The 20,279-nt window shown below is 40.1% G+C and overlaps 1 protein-coding gene across 2 annotated transcripts in view; it reads left to right on the top strand.

The window, feature by feature from the left end:
* Positions 1–19,738, top strand: part of CD226 (CD226 molecule) — a 38,435-nt gene extending 18,697 nt beyond the window's left edge. Inside the window, exons 4-7 of one of the 2 annotated variants that reach the window (XM_043508167.1) lie at positions 11,877–11,988; positions 13,181–13,241; positions 15,727–16,215; positions 16,283–19,738. In XM_043508167.1, coding sequence (XP_043364102.1) covers positions 11,877–11,988; positions 13,181–13,241; positions 15,727–15,864 — 311 coding nt within the window. In that variant the 3' untranslated portion in view covers positions 15,865–16,215; positions 16,283–19,738. Of the gene's footprint in view, positions 1–11,876; positions 11,993–13,180; positions 13,242–15,726; positions 16,216–16,282 lie in introns of those variants that run through there. The other variant, XM_043508168.1, reaches the window with a different exon arrangement.
* Positions 19,739–20,279: the final 541 nt, after the last annotated feature.

The raw sequence follows: 20,279 nt of genomic DNA, 5'->3' as shown, positions 1-20,279 counted from the left end.
ACCTGTGGAACTCATTGCCATAGCATGTTGTGAAGGCCAAAAGTATAACTGGTTTCAAAAAAGAATTAGACAAGTTCCTGGTGGATAGGTCCATCAATGGCTATTAGCCAAGATGGTCAGGGACATAACCCCATGCTCTGGGTGTCCCTAAGACTCTGACTGCCAGATACTAGGACTGTATAACAGATGAGTCACTCAATAAATTGCCATGTGCTTTTCTCTCCCTCTGAAGCAACTGGCACCAGCTGCTGGTGGAAGACATGATACTGGGCTAGATGAACCATTGGTCTGACCCAGTATGGCCATTCCTATGTTAACATTCTGTGAGACGTGGGGAAACCAATGAAATGTCCAGCCAAGGTCAAATTTAGTGACTGTGGCCTGGTTCAGCACTTGTTTTGAATGAGCCAAGAAAAACATTTCATTTCTAGGCATGACTACTTGATGTACCATTTTATGTATTTCCTTTTCATATCCATTTAGTCACCTCATTTAGCCTGATTTTCATTTGGGGCTGCAGAGCCAAGTAATAGTCCAGGTTTGATCTCCTATCAAACTCTTTACCATTTCTTCCTGATCTGGAAGTGGATTAAAACCTTGAGAGGTTCTGTACAAATATTGCAAGCCAGAACTAGATATAGGGTAAGGAGAGAGAGGAGTCAAAGATGACTCTGAGGTTTTGAGTCTGGAAAATTGGGGGGGATGGTAGAATTGTAAATAGTGATAGAGAAGTGGTGTTGGAGAGGGATTAAGAGGAAAGATTAGAAATACAGTTTTGGAGAGACCAAGTTTGAGAAGATGGTTGGCCAGTGTAAGAAAATGTCTGACAATTATGGAAGTGGAGAAACTGTACAGAGGGGCATCGGACAGGGGCAGAGAAATAGATTTGGGAGTCATTTGCAGAGTTGAAGCCATAGAAACAGACATACTCAGGTTATGAGAGAGAAAATACTGTGGGAGAATAAAAGTTTCCCCTTTTCTAAATGTGAATTTCTTCATCTCTTTGTGCAAACAGAAATCACACCATGCACTTCTGAGCAAAATAAGGAGTACACGCAAAGTAAGAAAATATACCATGGAGGGCTCATACAATATTTTTCATTAGAAGTCCACATGCTACAGCTGGACATTTTCTCAGGGGAATGAGAGCGGAGCCCACTTAATACTCTGATTTTTCCCCAGTCTATCCTTATTACTTGTATGTATTGGTTTATTTATGTTACAATAAATTTGGAATCCCCATTGTATGGGGTGTTCTACAATTAGATAAGACTTTCTCTGTCCCTAAACCCTTACAGTCTGACTACAGACATGAAGTGACAGCTAGATTGCTGTATACAATATAGAGAAGGGTGACAGTAATAGGAACACAGGGCTGTATATATTGGCTAAATAGATAGCATTATTTTATTTTTAAACAAGCAATCTTGACCATGTTCAGCAGACTTCAGAAAGTTCAATTTCTAGTTTGTAGTGGAGTGATCTAAGGCTGTCTATTATTCTGCAGCAAATTGTCATTTGCAGAGATGCTGTTTCAGATCTTTTAACCACCTAGGTTTAAAGTGCTGGCAACATTCACTACTTTTATGCTTCTTATTCCTCTGTCTGCCCATCCCAAGAGAGATCTTTACAAATGGTGGCATAACAATTTATTTCTAATCTAAACAAAGGAAGACAGAAAACTTATGAGTAGCTGTGGGATCTCTCACTCTTTTTCTGAAAACCAGACAAGTTTTTTAGTGCTTAAATATGGATTTAGGGGCCAGAAGTGCATCTGTTGTGCACTGAATTACACTAGCTGAGCATCTGGCCCTACGTGCCTAACTTGTAGGCATACAAGTTTGAAAATGTTGCCTATATAAGGTTGGCATGTCACTATTTATTATACCAAGTTACATCTGATATATTGTATTTAGATATTTTGTTTTAAAGTTGTTTTTTGAGAGAGTTAAAAGGGGATATAGTTAAAAGACCACAAAGGGTGAAGTAATGAGTGGCTAAGAGATCTTGAGCTATCCATGAGCACTGCTGGAGGTATAGTCAGTAAAGTGAGGTTCAACTCTGAAAAGTGCGTGTAAAAAAACAAAAGAAAAAACACAATAGTATAATTGGAGTGCATGTTTATTATTGCACTGATTTCCATATTATTAGAAGCAAAATTTTCCATCTTTTGAGTTTAACGTGTCTCAGGCTGTAGCCTGTGTAGTGCATCATCTCGTCTCCTGATGACTTGGTTTAACCCCAGCAGCACACTTGACAGGTTTCAGAGTAGCAGCCGTGTTATTCGCAAAAAGAAAAGGAGTACTTGTGGCACCTTAGAGACTAACAAATTTATTAGAGCATAAGCTTTCGTGAGCGATGCATCCGATGAAGTGAGCTGTAGCTCACGAAAGCTTATGCTCTAATAAATTTGTCAGCACACTTGAGTTTCAGTGATGATTGGTCTCACAAAGACTTCAAACCTCTTGTACTTAGTTTGGATGTTTAGATTTCACACAAAACCAATACAACTCAGATGTGTTATTTTCTGAAGCAGCAATGTGCTATGGAATCTATGCTTCTAACATTCAAAAGGATTGTAGGACATTTGCTATGATATGAATCAATTGTAGGATACAGGGAATGTAGGATGTTCATGCTAAGTACCTTATTTTAATTCTAGAAAGCTCACAAGGTATCTTTAAATTGGAAAAGTAGCTGCCAGTTTTTTGTTTGGTATAATAGTTAGAATTAATGTTTAATTTCACAAATCTTTGCAGTAGATGTCATTGTAACACTAAATAATTTTGAGCTAAAGAATTAAAACAAGAACTATGCAGTACAAGTGTTCAAATTAAGATCAAATTGACTGAGCCCGTTTTTTTTTTTTAAGAAATACTGTGTAGTTGGATTCCTTTTATTTACCTTCTTGTCTTTAAGGCTTTAGGGTTCACCTGGAGAGGGGTGCCGCACACACTACTGTATACCTCTCTCACGGGGGGAGTGACCAGCTGACCCAACCCTCCATGCCCAGTGGTCTCCACCCTCCATGCCTGGCTGGGCTCCTGGGATGGACCTGCCTCTCCCGGTACCTGGCACCACATCTTCCTGAGGCAACGCATGGCGGGGTGGCATAGGTTCACATGTCCCCCTCATATTTCTGCCAGGGTTCGCGCCAGAATATAACCAGCAGCAACCTCTTGGCACTGTGCAGGAGGGAAGGGATGGGAGCTGCTTTCAGCTACGAGGGAGGGGGAGGGGAAAGGGATGACCTGGCCTGTGTCTTTGCAGAGCTCATCTCTTCACACCCCCACCCCCATCTTGTGGCTGGAAGCAGCTTGTCCATTCCTGCCTGCACAGTGTCAAAAGGCAGCTAACACCTCCAGGCTGCTGCTGGCCACGGACTTAACCCAGCCGCCTCTGGCTACAGCACGGGCAGGAAGGGGTTAAGCCCTAAGGATGCATTGTGCACCAGGGAACCTGACTGCAGGGGTTTCAGCAAACCCTGCCACAGAGGGACTCAGCTGGGGAGGGTGCCTAGGGGACAAAGCAGCCCGTGCTCCCGGAGGGCAGGACCCAGGGTGGGGTGGGGTGGGGGGTCAGGTGAAGAGGGTGCTAAGCCCAGCCTGTGGACTCTGCAGGGTTGGGGTGTGAACAGGCTGGAAATCGCTCCCCCACCCTCCCACTCCTCCGCCCCTTGGCTAAGCTCGAGGTTTCCCTGTGCCAGTGTTGTACGGGGCTTTGGCACATGCAGAGCTTGGCTCCTCCTGACCAGAGCCCCGGACTGGTGGGTCTTGGGCTTTCCAGGGGCACCAGCTCAGCCAGAGGCAGTGGGGGAAAGAAGGAGCCTGTTGGCCGGGCTGTGGGTGAACTGAGGACTCCGAACGGGGGCTGGTTTTCCACACAGTGCTGGGAGCAGGATGCTGGGGATATGGAGGAGCAGTGGGGACAGGAGGGATGAAGGGGCAAAGCAGGGAGAGGACAGTGAGAGGGGGAGCATGTAAAGGGCTGATGGGTGGGCAGCAGAGGCGACGTGTAGTGTGCAGTGTGCAGCCAGTGCCAGCCAGAAACAGGATGGGGGATGGGGCCCTGCTGGCTGAGAGCCAGCACGCAGAGCAGCCAGCCCCACACGCTGCATCTGTGCCTGGAAACCAGCTTTGCACCCCCACCCACCAACCACTGGACCCTCCCACTCACCACTGGTGGGCAGGCAGCTGGCAAGCAAGGATCTGGCCAGCAGCAGGACCCACCAGTACTGATGGGAGGAGGAGTCAGAAAATATGGGAAAATTTGCCCATTTTTAAGAATGTCAGGATACCTTTGGGAGGGCTTAAATACGGGACAGTCTCTTTAAAAACGGGACAGCTGGTCACCCTAATTAAATCTCCCTGTCTCCTATAAATTCTGTTGACATGATGTCGTGCTAAATATGATCATGTCATGAAATTAGATACTGGCAATAGTTATCCTTTTAATATCTCCATTAGTCTCAACTTGCTTTTAATAAGAGCTGCAGTTAATGTCATTCACCTGTTGCTGACTGTGGCCAAAACATCTAAATTTTGTATAACAACTCCTGCATCCAGCTAATAGACTTTCCATCTGAACACATAAATAACCATTCATTCACTGACTATCCTGTCTGTTTTATAATTTCCTTTGTAAAAAGAAAATTCTTTTAGTACCAATTGCATTCTTTGCCTTTTTACAGACAACATGACAGGTGAATTTACTGAATTAGTTTTGGAATCTCCTTTAAATCTCTAACCTTTAATTAAACTTTGGCATTTACTGAATTACTCTGTATGATCTAAAAATGCTTAAATTATTGTAACTAATTAAAGTGATTTGAGCTGAATTAGGACTAGAGAAAAAAATCAAAATTGTATGTGTACTTTATATACACACACACACACACACACACACACACCCATTCTCTTCAACTGAGAAAAGGCAAAAGGACTTCTAAGTATTATTTTTACATCTAAAGCAAAACTGTAGATTTTTCTTATCCAATCTACTAAAGGTTTTATTTGATTTTAAGATTTCTACTTTTGCCAGATGAGTTTTTGGTGCAGATCTGGGAAAAGGGAAACCAGTTAAAGCATTTGAGAAACTTACCATTTGCTAGTACTTGAGTCAGAGACTATCATTTCCAAAGACGACAGCTCTACATTTGACTGAAAGAAGCTGCCAGCTCCATTAGCTGTCAATAGCCATAGGACCCTGCCATAAATATAAAGGGAAGGGTAAACACCTTTATATCCCACTTGGCCAGAGGAAAAACCCTTTCACCTGTAAAGGGTTAAGAAGCTAGGATAACCTCGCTGGCACCTGACCAAAATGACCAATGAGGAGATGAGGTACTTTCAAAGCTGGAGCGGGGGAGAGGGAAACAAAAGGTTCTCTCTGTCTGTGTGTTGCTTTTGCCGGGACCAGAGCAGGAATGCAGGTCAGAACTCCTGTAAAGAGTTAATAAGCAATCTAGTTAGATATGAGTTAGATTATGTTTTGTTTAAATGGCTGATAAAAATAAGTTGTGCTGAATGGAATGGATATTCCTTTTTTTGTGTCTTTTTGTAACGTAAGGTTTTGCCTAGAGGGATTCTCTATGTTTTGAATCTGATTACCCTGTAAGGTATTTACCATCCTAATTTTACAGAGGTGATTCTTTTACTTTTTCTTTCATTGAAATACTTCTTTTAAGAACCTGATTGCTTTTTCATTGTCTTACGATCCAAGGGTTTGGGTCTGTGTTCACCTATGCAAATTGGTGAGGATTTTTATCAAGTCTTCCCCAGGAAAGGGGATGTAAGGCTTGGGTGGATTTTGGGGGGAAAGACGTTTCCAAGTGGGCTCTTTCCCTGTTGTTTTTGTTAGACGCTTGGTGGTGGCAGGAATAAGGTCCAGGGGCAAAAGGTAAAATAATTTGTACCTTGGGGAAGTTTTAACCTAAGCTGGTAAAAAATAAGCTTAGGGGGTTTTTCATGCAGGTCCCCACATCTGTATCCTAGAGTTAAGAGTGGGGAAGGAACCTTGACAGATCCTTTCTAGACTACTGGCCACCTGAGAAGACAATACCATTTCCACTCTTTGGGTAATGGCCATCCCTGTGGTATTTTAAGCTGTCAGGACTCCAAGGGGCTCAGGTTGCTGGTTCAATGAGAGGGGAAAACCAGCAAGACAATGGGTTGGATCAGGGCCCTTGAGCACAGCCTTCCCACATTGTCTACCCTACATAGGAACACACTTCTCTTCCCTTGCCCTGCCTCATTCTGCCTCCTTGATTGTTGCTGGATCCTGCCCTATGCCTCATTCTGAAAGCAACAGGGAAGGGTGGAAGGGAGGTTCAGGCAATCACTGTGGCAACAATAGCTCAGCGAGAGGATAAAACCAACATGCAGCCAAAAGTGGCTGCTGGGGAATGTTAGATGGGTGGGAAACAGGAGGCACATTGTCCAGTCAGTGGCTCTTCTGGTATGATGTGGGCAGGTGGTATTAGGAGTTCGCCTTCTACAGCAGGCAGTGAGAGGCGTGTGTGTGTGTGGGGTGTGTGTGAAGGCAAGGCTATTGGAGGAAGACAGAAGTGAAGAGATAGGAACTGAGTGGAATTAGCTCTTTTCCCTCACCTTAGTTTCCTAAATGAATTGTGTGTGTCTGTAGGACTTTTAGGAGTTAACAAAGCCCCTTTCCCTAAGCATGAACATGCATGTGTTGCTTTCTTTCTCACTTTCATTTGCACAATCAGCTGTTCCAGCAGTGTGTAGTTAGCATACTGTATGTACCATTCCAGCAACGCATATAACAAGCTATAAGCAGCTCCTTACCCTGCAATAAAAACCTCTCTCATTAGTCACAATGCACTGTAACTGTCTAGCCCATCAGTGTTTCCTTCTCAAAACAACTGTTAGTGTGTTGAAGGTTGAAAGATTTCACCCATAAAAATTACAAAATCCTGTGAAGAAAGTGTCAATACTACAAAACTGTTTTTCATCCAACACTTAAGGGAAATGGGCCTGGCCTTTAGAACAGATGAATAGTCTCCCATCCGCCTAGCTTCTTTTATCAGAAGACAGGCATTAAAGAGATAAATGACAAGTCTCTGACATGTAGATATTGTTTCTGTGAAAGCTTGAATCTTGAAAGGTCAGTAGTTACAGTAGGGTTTGGTATATTTATGAAAACAAAAGCAGCAGTAGGGCATAATTCACTTCAACTGAGAAGGCAAAAAAGGGCTTCTAGGCATTTTTGCTTCTAAAGCAAAATCTGTAGAATTTTCTTACCCAAATTTAACTAGGTAGCTGGTAATCACCATGTTCAAAGTGTCATACACCTGAGATGAGCCCAGCCTAATAACCCTGGAGCCAAAACTCCCCTATGTTTTTGAGGGGAGTTTTCTGGTTGGAATCTACCTTACAAGGATTCAATCCAGAAGTATTGAGCCTGATGCAGATGTACCCTTTCCTGAAATGTGAGGGGATTAGCATCTGATGTTCTGGCACAGATAATAATGAAATGCTCTGTTTTAGCAAAGCAGCTAATATGTGAAAATGTTTGAACTTGCTCCATAGAGGGCAATTGTTTGTTTGTTTCTGCAATTGCCTAAGCAGAAAATTCTTATGATGTAGAGACTGACTAATGCTGTATAATATCTTGGAAGGAAATACAACATGTCTTTCATAGATTCATGGATACTAAGGTCAGAAGGGACCATTCTGATCATCTAGTCCGACCTCCTGCACAACGCAGGCCACAGAATCTCACCCACCCACTCCCACGAAAAACCTCACCTATGTCTGAGCTATTGAAGTCCTCAAATCGTGGTTTAAAGACTTCAAGGAGCAGAGAATCCTCCCTCAAGTGACCAGTGCCCCATGCTACAGAGGAAGGCGAAAAACCTCCAGGGCCTCTTCCAATCTGCCCTAGAGGAAAATTCCTTCCCGACCCCAAATATGGTGATCAGCTAAAGCCAGAGCATATGGGCAAGATTCACCAGCCAGATACTACAGAAAATTCTTTCCTGGGTAACTCAGATCCCATCTATCTAATATCCCATTTCAGGGGATTAGGCCTATTTACCCTGAATATTTAAAGATCAATTAATTACCAAAATCACATTATCCCATCATACCATCTGCTCCATAAACTTATAGAGTAGAATCTTAAAGCCAGATAGATCTTTTGCCCCCACTGCTTCCCTTGGAAGGCTATTCCAAAACTTCACTCCTCTGATGGTTAGAAACCTTCATCTAATTTCAAGTCTAAACTTCCTGGAGGCCAGTTTATACCCATTTGTCCACATTGGTGCTGAGCCTAAATAATTCCTCTCCCTCTCCTGTATTTATCCCTCTGATATATTTATAGAGAGCAATCATATCTCCCCTCAACCTTCTTTTAGTTAGGCTAAACAAGCCAAGCTCCTTAAGTCTCCTTTCATAAGACAAGTTTTCCATTTCTCAGATCATCCTAGTAGCCCTTCTCTGTACTTGCTCCAGTTTGAATTCATCCTTTTTAAATATGGGAGACCAGAACTGCACACAGTATTCCAGATGAGGTCTCACCAGTGCCTTGTATAATGGTACTAAAACCTCCTTATCCCTACTGGAAATGCCTCTCCTGATGCATCCCAAAACTGCATTAGCTTTTTTCACAGCCATATCACATTGGCAACTCATAGTCATCCTATGATCAACCAATACTCCAAGGTCCTTCTCCTCTTCCGTTACTTCTAATTGATGCGTCCCCAATTTATAACTAAAATTCTTGTTATTAATCCCTAAATGCATAACCTTACACTTCTCACTATTAAATTTCATCCTATTACTATTACTCCAGTTTACAAGGTCATCCAGATCCTCCTGTATAATATCCCAATCCTTCTCTGAATTGGCAATACCTCCCAGCTTTGTATCATCTGCAAACTTTATTAGCACACTCCCACTTTTTGTGCCAAGGTCAGTAATAAAAAGATTAAATAAGATTGTTCCCAAAACTGATCCCTGAGGAAGTTCCCAGTGGTAACTTCCCTCCAACCTGACAGTTCGCCTTTCAGTAGGACCCGTTGTAGTCTCCTTTAACCAATTCCTTATCCACCTTTTGATGTTCATATTGATCCCCATCTTTTCCAATTTAACTAATAATTCCCCATGTGGCACGGTATCAAACGCCTTACTGAAATCTAGGTAAATTAGATCCACTGCGTTTCCTTTATCTAAAAAATCTGTTACTTTCTCAAAGAAGGAGATCAGGTTGGTTTGGCATGATCTACCTTTTGTAAAACCATGTTGTATTTTGTCCCATTTACCATTGATTTCAATGTCCTTAACTAATTTCTCTTCTCCTTTGTCATTATAAGCATATGACAACTACAATCAGGCTCAAAACACAAGGCCACAGGTTTTTATATGTGCTTACAATATGAAAGTCTTCAGCTCTTACAGTCCGTCAGAATGCTATAATGTCCCATGTCCCTTCAGCAATATAAAAGTTTGAGTTTTCTTTCTTTCCAGTAGAACAATATTGAAATTAAAGCATGGGGTCTTTCTGTGGGTAGCATTTGCCCTGCAGTTTCCTGTGTGCACATCAGCATTGAAGAGAAGCTAGTGAACAAGTTACGGCCTCTGTTCATAGTATCCAATAATCACTGTCCTCCTAAGGATTCACCTGTGCTATGTTGCCCCCAGAACACAGCCATCTGGTAATGGGTTAAGCAGGTGGCGATTTGTGATGACTGCTACTGATTGGCTTATCTCACATACAAACCCTGCATTTAGCTAGTTCCTGGTTAAACATACTCCTGTTATTGCTACCTTGCCCTATCACCTGCCTATTAGTCTGTTTCTTGCCTGTTTAAACTGTAAGCTCTTTGGGGGCAGGGATTGTCTCTTACTTTGTGTCTGTAGGGTCTGTAGACCCGGTCTGGTTTAGTAATCTAGGCTCTAGTAATACAAATAATAAATAGTAATGATGTATGGCAAGGGTTCTCAAGATCGTCAGTAACATGGAACAGACCTTAATAGAGAGTTTTCTTCATTATCTGCTGTCCTCCCATTTTCAGTTAATTAGTATCTCTGTGGCAATTACAGCAATTGCTTACATGGAAAGAATATTAGGAAAGCACTTCAGCTGTCTTTTAATACATTTTAACAGATGGAAACCAGGAGGAAACACAACACTATGTGACCAACCAGGGTTTCCTGGATCACTGTTTGAGAACTGCTGATATATAGTTAATATAGTCAGTATATTAAAAGTCCCCATTTTTAACAAACCAGATATTTGCCTTTTTCAGCCCATGTCTTCCTTATTGTTCGTTACTTTCATTTCTGTGTCATGTCAGAATTTGAAAACAGTAAGGTTATTTGTTTTTGCATTCTGTTTACTTTTGGCTAGATCCTACCCTCTATGTGCACAGAGGTAAAAGAAGTAGAAGACTGTATAAGGGTGCATTTTTTTCCTATGCAAATAGCTGAACAGAATCCCTCCTACCACTCGGATGGACTGGGTGGTACGTCTGTTCACACACTGACTTTCACATTGTGGACCCTGCAGCATAGAGGTGAAACCAGCTGGCTAATGCTTATGCTGCTATTAACAGTTTGTGTTATCTGGGTGTGCCCCTAGTACCTACTCATAGGAGGAGGAAGCAGTGCATTGTGGTGGGTTGCACAAAGGCTGATTAGAAGTTCTGTGGTTTAACATACTTTTTTTTCCTGCTTCTTTTAATCAAAATCAGTATCAAGAGTGTGAGAAAATATATTCAGTATAACTACTGTGTGTGTAGTAAACAGTACTGAAGAGGGATGGTTGTAGGCCTGAGACTCAAGAGATTTGGGTTCAGGCCCTGGCACTGCCACAGAGTTTTTGGGAGGCTTCCCCTCCGTGCTTCAATTTTCCCATCTGTAAAATTGGGATAATCACTTCTTACCTGTCAGGAGTTTTGTGAGAATATATTAGCATTTGTGGTGCTCAGATATCAGGAACCATATAAACTGACTGTGTGCAGGGCGGTCTCAGGATTGGGGGAATACATATGTAAAATCATCTTTTCCCCCTCAAGTTGGCCATTTGAGTGTTCCTTGGCTACAGTTGGGGTCAGTAAAATTTTCAGAAATAAAATCTAAACATTTCAAGGAAAGTGAAGTCTAACTTAATTTTAATTAAGTGCTTCTCACCTTGGTTATGGTTCTCAGAAAGTGTCTTTGTTTAAATAGTAGAACAGATGAATAGGTTCTTCAAACAAAAGCCCCAGGACATGGGATCTACCATAGGTTAAGGGGATAAATTTTTGTGGAAATGCTTGTTAAAATAGTTTCCCCTACAGTTAGCACAGGAAACAACTGGCATGATTGTGTAGTAGTTGACAATGTAATGTTGACTGTGGCAACCTTTCTGGGGGTCTCTGAAGAGATGACAAAGCTATTGGTTGTTTTGAGTCATGAAGCCCAGAAGGCTGAGTACAGAGAGATTGTTGGACTATTTGTTTAGGATAACCTCTGTAGAGTAAAATCATAGGCCATATCTGGTTCTGCAATAACTTTTACACGACTAGCATGCAGTATTTTTTTTATTTCTACCTGAAGAGATCTTGTCTGTGATATCAGACTCTGGTTTCCTCAGTGGGGAAAAATAAGCTATGAGATGCATTGTTTAGTCCCTATCTCTGTATTGTGGTCTCTCACCTTTTGTGATATCCATGTAAACTCTGCTGAGAGCCCCAGTAATAGTGAAAAATTGGTGTTGGAGCCTGAGGGGAAAGAGGAAGGGCCAGTCTCATTTTCCCCTTTAGCTTTCACTGAATATGTTTTTATCCATATAACTGTTGATTTGAACCTTAGTGGAATGTGAAGAATTCCTGCCTCTTCAAACTATTGATGATCTTTATTATTATCTTCTAGCAACTTTGGATCATCACTGGCATATTTTGCTCATTGCTGGAGGGGCTGTTGCCTCATTATTATTATTGGTCACCATACTGATCATCAGCATCACTCTTGTTTATCGTAGAAAGTAAGTAGAGTAACAGATCCAATTCCTTAATGACCCTGAGTAGCTCTAAAGTGTCAAAGACCTCATATTGGATAGTCTTCCATTGACATCACTGCTAAGAGTCTAACATCCTCTTTAGAATTCGTTTTAAAAAATGGGGTGTGGAAATGTAGCAATTTTTTAAAATTTACCCCTTTTATTCAAAATTTGAAATATCAACACTTGGAAAATTCTGATGCTATCGTTGGTAGAAAAAAATTGTGACTGTTTCAAGTTTTTCCTAATTTTTTAAAAAATTTGAATTTCAAAAAATGTCAACATGTTCTAATCTTCATGCTTTTATGAAGTGCTTTCATGGCATAAACCACAACTGGCACACTCTGCGATTACATGCTAAGGGATTAAGTTCTGAATTTATTTCCTGCTTGAATTCCCTCATCCCCAAGTATGCTGCATCCCCTACCAAATGACTAAAAGTTGTTGAACCTAGATTTCAGAGTAGCAGCCGTGTTAGTCTGTATTCGCAAAAAGAAAAGGAGTACTTGTGGCACCTTAGAGACTAACAAATTTATTAGAGCATAAGCTTTCGTGATGCATCCGATGAAGTGAGCTGTAGCTCACGAAAGCTTATGCTCTAATAAATTTGTTAGTCTCTAAGGTGCCACAAGTACTCCTTTTCTTTGAACCTAGATTGTATATCTTTTTGTTTTTTGTTGAAGCTGGCAAAAACAACAATAACAAAATAATGAGACATCTCGCGCCCTCCCCCCCGTCCCCCCAAATACAAAGCATTTTTAGAAAAAAGGTCATTGTAGCTAATTGGCAAATATGTCTTTATATTCACCTCAAATGGGGTTGGTTTTTTAAATGTATTATTTATGTCCCAACTTTGTGTTCAGCACTATATGAGACAAAGTCAATTTCTGTCCCAAGGAGGACACTAAACTGCTGAGGGACCCAGAGGAGAGGCTGATTGGAGTTTGTTCTTTCTTTTGCTTTGAGTAAGAAGGTAGAACCAGATCTCCATTCTCTCTCTCCTTTCTAGTTCTCCCTGGGAAGGAAAATCCCAAGATGCTAGATGGCCTTTTAAGCCTTTATGGTTATTATTTTTGTATTGAGATTATTGTACAGATCTATGGTGTTAGAATTAATCTGCTAAACTATGTAAATGTGCATTTCCACTGTAACATTCCTGCTGAATGTGTGTCACCAGAAAGAAAAGGAGAAGGATTATGAAGGCCCTGTCGAAAGCCATGTACTCTGCTCAGACCCAGGTAAGACTGGCCAAAGAACTACTTGCTTTTTGCGGGATTTTTTTCTGTATCTTTCTTTTCTGCGTAATTTAAATGTGACAACATGAAAACAGTACTTTCTGCCGTTCGCGATTTAAATTATACTCTTACTACTGGTGTTTTTTTCACTGTTTCCCTGAAATATGCTCACGCTTGTAAGAGACAGTGGTGTAGTGGTCTGAGCATTGATCCAAGCACCAGGAATTCCTGAGGTCTAATCCCGTTGATGGGCTCGTCATGCAGGCCACCATTCTCAAGTCAATGGGAGTTGCAGATACTCAGCAATGCTCCAAATCAGGCCCTGTGTATTTGTCCTAAATATGGATTTATGGGCTGGATTTTGAGCTCCCAATTTGGCTTTAACACCTTTTTGAATTTCTGTTTCCCCTTGAATAAAAATTGATTGCTAGTTTAAGAGGAGTGCTGCAAGGATTAGTTCATATTTGCTAAGGACTTTGATAGTATTAAACATCAAAGTGCTAACTATTTTGGCTGTCATCCTTCTGTGATATAAAAGGATAGATATGTTTGCAAATAATTTACCTTTGGGCTTGAAAGCTAACCCCATCATTCCTCCATATGCTTCATGCATGTTTAATTTTGGACACTAAAGGTAACATTGGTTCATTCTATTATTTGATACATCTTCAGTTTGTCTTAAAAGTAATACCTAAACATATTGCATATGTATGCAGGAATTCTGCCATGGGAGAAGTGTAACAGGAAAACTTTGGGAGCGAGAGTGAGTTAATCTACTTTAATTTTGTAGGGCAGATACCCAGTTTTCAAAGGTTTCCCTCTTTTTTGTTCTTTAGAGATGGGACCCAAACACTAATACTTAAACATGACCAACATGTGCTGGGTCATCATCCGAGACTGCTAGAACATGAAATATATGGCAGAATGTGGTTAAAAAACAGCAGGGGGCATGCAATTCTCCCCCAAGGAGCTCAGTCACAAATTTAATTAATGCATTATTATTTTAACGAGCATCAGCAGGATGGAAGCATGCCCTCCAGAATGATGTCCGAAGCATGAAGGGGCATACAAATGTTTAGTTTAACTGGCACATAAATACCTTGCAATGCCAGCTACAAAAGTGCCATACGAATGCTAGTTCTCACTTTCTGGTGACACTGTAAACAAGAAGAGGACAGCCTTATCTCCCATAAATGTAAACAAACTTGTTTGTCTTAGTTATTGGCTGAACAAGAAGTAGGACTGCGTGGACTTGTAGGCTCTGAAGTTTTACATTGTTTTGTTTTTGAGTGCTGCAGTTATTTAACAAACAAAATCTACATTTATAAGTTGCACTGTCACGACAAAGAGATTGTACTACAGTACTTGTATGAGGTGAATTGAAAAATACTATTTCTTTATCATTTTTACAATGCAAATATTTGTAATCAAAAATAATATTAAGTGAGCACGGTACATCTTGTATTCTGTGCTGTAACTGAAATCAATATATTTGAAAATGTAGAAAAACATTCAAAATATTTAATACATTTCAATTGGTATTCTATTGTTTAACAGTGCAATTAAAACTGCGATTTAATTGCGATTAATTTTTTCTGGCATAGTAGTTGAAGCATGAAGGGACACGTGAATCTTTAACACATCTGGAACGTAAATACCTTGCAATGCCAGCTACAAAAGTGCCATGTGAACACCAGTTCTCACTTTCTGGTGATAGTGTAAACAAGAAGAGGGCAGCATTATCTCCTGCACATGTAAACAAACTTGTCTGAGTGCTTGGCTGAACAAGAAGTGGGACTGAGTGGACTTGTAAGCTCTAAAGTTTGACGTTTGTTTTATTTCTGAATGCAGTTATTTTTTGTGCATAATGCTACATTTGTAAGTTCAACTTTCATGATAAAGAGACTGCACTACAGAACTTGTATTAAGTGAATTGAAAAATACAATTTTTTATTTTTACAGAGCACAAATTAATAAAAAATAAAGTGAGCACTGTACACTGTTGAAATTGAAATCAATATATTTGAAAATGTGGAAAACATCCAAAAATATTTAAATAAATGGTATTCTAATATTATTTAACAGTACAATTTTTTTTAACTGTGTGATCACTTTTTTTAATCGCTTGACAGCCCCATCCTAGATATTTTGAGAAAACTCTCTGGAACTTTTTGAAATGTTCAGAATACTAAAAATACCAACGTGTTCCAGGTTCTTCCTCCCATCTCTGTTCTTTCCCACCTTACCTTCACTACTGCAGTATCTGCTTGTACTGTAAATGAGATCTGGGCTCAAGGACCTTTTCTTCATTTTTTTGACATTCCTATTACTGTTGTTCTGAGGGCATTCAGAGCCCAACACTAACAGGGGCTCTTGAGCTTTAGCTCGATTGTGAACATCTCCCTTGAGTAAATAAAGTGTGGCTGTCTAATGAACCACTGATTTGCAGTTCACTGTTGTCATTTTTAATGGTTTTATGTTCTTCTAGCCCAGTAACAGTTATGGAAGATCCAACTTTCATGGCACACCAAACAGCAGAAGAGGAGTAGAATCAGTATCTGGACAGATGGATGAGATTTATATCAACTACAGAGACTACTCACGCAAACCTAAGACGAGACCATGAGTTTCTTTTGCATGTCTGAATAAAGTAACCAATGTAGAAGTATAGGCTTTGGATCGTAGGCTTGATTCTCTGTACCAGACTGACCTTTTGTTTTTTTAGTCTCCATCAGCAAAGTGACATTGATTTATCAGTGCAGAAAGAGATTTGTTTGTCTATAATTTACACTTTCCGAGACTTTAGTTACATTTTAAGAAATCATTTTGGCAGGGAGGGAGGGAATAAATTAAGGGGCCAACTTCAGAGCTGCTGCACCTCCCATGGCCTGTCTACACCAGGTCTGAATTTGATCTTGGAAGTTTATATGAACGAGTGAAGCAGAGGGAAAATGTGTTCTTTTCTGTCTAGATCCAGGTATTTAACATCTTCACGGTGTCATCGCTGCGGTAAGTCGACAGCTGACTTTCTCCCATTGATCCAGGTATTTAACATCTGCAGTGGCACTCACATTGTGTGTTTTATAGAGTGGTAGCAGAATGAAACTGTTTTTGCCCACTGGTAACATAGTACTTGTATTTGATCTTGTCTCTTCACATACATCTGGTTTCCTCCTGCCCAGAATAAGAAGGGTTCATAGGAACTCACCATCCCTTCCTCTCCATGGCCACACAAGATGTTCAAGCAGTTACTCAGGTCCTTATGGTTGAGGAAAGGATAGAAATCTGGCCCTCAGGCCTGGTCTACACTGGAGTGGGGATCGATCTAAGTTACGCAACTTCAGCTACGTGAATAATATAGCTAAAGTCCATGTATTTAGATCTACTTATTGCAGTGTCTTCACTGCGGTAAGTCGACAGCTGACTTTCTCCCATTGACTCCACCTGTGCCTCTCGCCCTGGTGGAGTACTGGAGTCGAGGGGAGAGCTCTCTATTTATCGCATCTAGACTAGATGTGATAAATCAACCCCTGCTGAATTGATCACTGCCCATTGATCCAGCTGGTAATGTCGACAAGCCCACAGGTGAAAACAAAACACAAAGACTCAGTCACTGGCAAGTTATATTTAATAATAATTTATTATAAGGGTTGGTTGCACAAAAAATAAATGAGAACAAGGAGGATACAGGAATAAATGAGGCAAAACAGAAGAAAAAAGCATGATTAAGAACACTTACAAAATGGTATGTATACATACACATACATATATGTGTATATATTCTGCAGGAACCTGCAGAAGAAAATGCACAAAAATAGAAAGAAACAAAACCAGAAGGCAGACCTGAGAATTATGGTCTACGCATCTTGTTGGCCCTTTACACAAGTGAAATGTCTCTAGGCGTGCGCAGGACAGTCACTTTAACATGAGGGAGGAATCAAGGTGAGTGAGTGCTATCATGAAGACTAATAGTCACATATGGCTGCATACTATAGTGCCTCAACATACTGTATACTGTATGTCAGGCTGATTAATCACATCTGCTTGGCCTGGTGCTCCCTTTCTCTTTAAACATTAGTGAAAGTGGCACTGAAATTGAATATTTCTGGAAAGGGGAAAAAAGTTAACGTCATTCTTCCTAAGCATTAGTTACCAGTTCCATTGAATTTGGCAGGGAAAGAGCATTGACAGCAGCCTGAAAGCTAAAAGCACATTATAGTTAACCTCTTCTGACAGAAGGCTGTTTTCATGTGAATAAGAAAACAGTGGTCTAGATTCTTCTGGTCATCATGTGGACATGGGTGTCCTAAGCTACTGGAGAGGATCACAGCATTGTGCAGCTAACCTACACTTCAGCTAAATTGAAGTGTTGTAAGACTAAAAATTCATTCAAACCTAGCATTTAAGAGTTTCATTGTTTACAATGGCAAACACATTTTTTTTATCTGTGTACTCCTCAGCAAATACCTAAACACATTATAAAGGGTACTTTTATTTTTTTTCCACCGACTGAAGGATGGTAAGCAGATGAACAATGAAATTGCATCATACCGATGAGGATACAAGGAAATGTACTATTAATAAGTTGGGGTTTTTTTACCTGAGTTATCACGTCATACCAGATCATTGCAAATTGTGCACAGTATTACAAGTAGAGCCCTGTATCAGCAGGCCTTTTCTTTAACCTAGATCTGGTGATCCCATTTATATTCAAATGCAAAGTTATTAATATAATTCATTCCAGTAGATTTGTTTTCCAGTCAGAGCGCTGGATGCCTCAAGATATAATAAGCACAAAGTTGGTAGTGCCCTCCTGCTTTTATAGAAGCGGAGTTTTCACTCGTAGTGCATTCATACTAGTTTACATAGACTAAAAAGATGGAGATTTTTTTTTTAACTTGAATAGCTATAGGATCATCTTATTTTCGTTTGTTTCTGGTAAGTGTCCTTGATGTTTCCTTGACATGGTATCTGAGGCCATTATAACATTTCTGTGTACAATTTTTTTTTCAAAATAATTGAACATTTTCCAGATTTTAGGGGGGAAAATCTATACTGCATATCTTGGCATTTTGTTTAATCTATTTTAATTCAAATTCCATAGATGTTTTGCTTCTACAAAGACAGTATACAGGGAAAATTGTGTCACCACATCACACATAGCATAATAAAAGTAATATATTAATCTTTTCCAATAAACAGACCAAGCAACAGCTTAATTTTGTACCATTATCATAAAGCTATATCAGTGAACAGCAGCTGAACCCCAGATGAAACCATTAAAAAAACAACCTTCTCAATGTCCCAAACTGGCAGCAAAATCAATAAGTTACTAAAATCTCTTAAGACTAAAAAGCCTGGCTTGCACATGTTGTCATTAATATGTCAATGTTGCCAACAGTTTGTTTTCTAAATAGAGGGAAAAACTTAGCTACCACTGTGGAGTAACTGTTGGCCAGTGCTGATTTTTTTAATGGAAATCACTGTAGGTGAAGCATCTAAGCACAGCAGTTGGGGAGTAGGATTTAATACCTCTTAAAATGTATGAGTGTGGCTTGAGGGACTGTCTATGGCAAAATTTGCATCGTTTTAAATTAGTGTTCTAGTTACCCACTCTGAAGTCAGACAGCTCATAGGGCATATTTATGACTTAGATGATCAAGCTCTGAATTTCACATAAGAGGACCAAATTACATCCTTAGCCAATGTAAGAAATGCAATTCCTTTTACAGGTGCTTATTTCCTCTAGGGCAAAAGTATGCAACTAAACTTTGCAATCACTTTTGAACAGAAAAATAGCAATGATAAACCGTGAAAATAATGATTGAAATAAGTGTGATTTTTCTCTACAGCTTAGAACCGTTTAAAAAAAATCAATGTCCCACAAAGATAAGAATAAGCCCTGAACAGCAGCCAGATTATGGGATTTACTGAAGGCTGTTACAGCATTACTTATTTAAAAATAACCAAACAAACCCAGGCTCCAGAAACATTACTTAAATAAATGAAGCTTACAGGATAAAGCATATTTTCATTAAACAAAAGAGATATTTAATTTGTTAATCTTTAATTAAGGGACCTCTTAGCAGAAAACTGGAATTATACTGATGAAAAGGAAAAGATGGCTTTTCTTCAGTGACACATTAAATGTGCTATGGCTAGTTGTATGCAAGGAAAGACACATTTATATGCTTGGTTTATGTTTCAAGGAGAAGTCCTGTAATTGATGGCATTATGAAACCTTTTAAATTTAAATACATGTCTCTTGAAGAACCGAGTCCTCCAGAGTAAAATAGTATCTGAAATTGGCCTATTCTGGTAGCACTTCACTCTGCAGAGACAGCCATCTTCCTGGTTCATGAAAAACTCCCACTTTAATGTGCTTTGGGCAGATAGTATAGCAGGGAGTTGAGATGCTATATTGAAATATTTCCTTTAACTTTCTTTATTCTTAAAAAAATGCTGATGTGTTTTAAAGACAATAAATAATCTGCATCCTGCCAAGGCCTCCATCATAACTTCCCTCTTTCTGTTCCTCTTGGCTATTTCTTTCTCTCTGGCCCAACAGAGCACATTTTGTCTGCTAGTAGTTGGAGGTGTGAAGGAATGTCTGGAGAGTTTGCAAAAAGAAAAGGAGTACTTGTGGCACCTTAGAGACTAACAAATTTATTAGAGCATAAGCTTTCGTGAGCTACAGCTCACTTCATCGGATGCATTTGGTGGAAAAAGCAGAGGAGAGATTTATATACACACACACAGAGAACATGAAACAATGGGTTTATCATACACACTGTAAGGAGAGTGATCACTTAAGATGAGCCATCACCAGCAGCAGGGGGGGGAAGGAGGAAAACCTTTCATGGTGACAAGCAGGTAGGCTAATTCCAGCAGTTAACAAGAATATCAGAGGAACAGTGGGGGGTGGGGTGGGAGGGAGAAATACCATGGGGAAATAGTTTTACTTTGTGTAATGACTCATCCATTCCCAGTCTCTATTCAAGCCTAAGTTAATTGTATCCAGTTTGCAAATTAATTCCAATT

This window comes from Dermochelys coriacea, chromosome 2 (assembly GCF_009764565.3).
Source record: "Dermochelys coriacea isolate rDerCor1 chromosome 2, rDerCor1.pri.v4, whole genome shotgun sequence".
Classification (NCBI taxonomy): Eukaryota; Metazoa; Chordata; order Testudines; family Dermochelyidae; genus Dermochelys; species Dermochelys coriacea.
The sequence above is the reverse complement of the archived record's forward strand: the minus strand, read 5'-3'. Positions and strand labels throughout refer to the sequence as shown.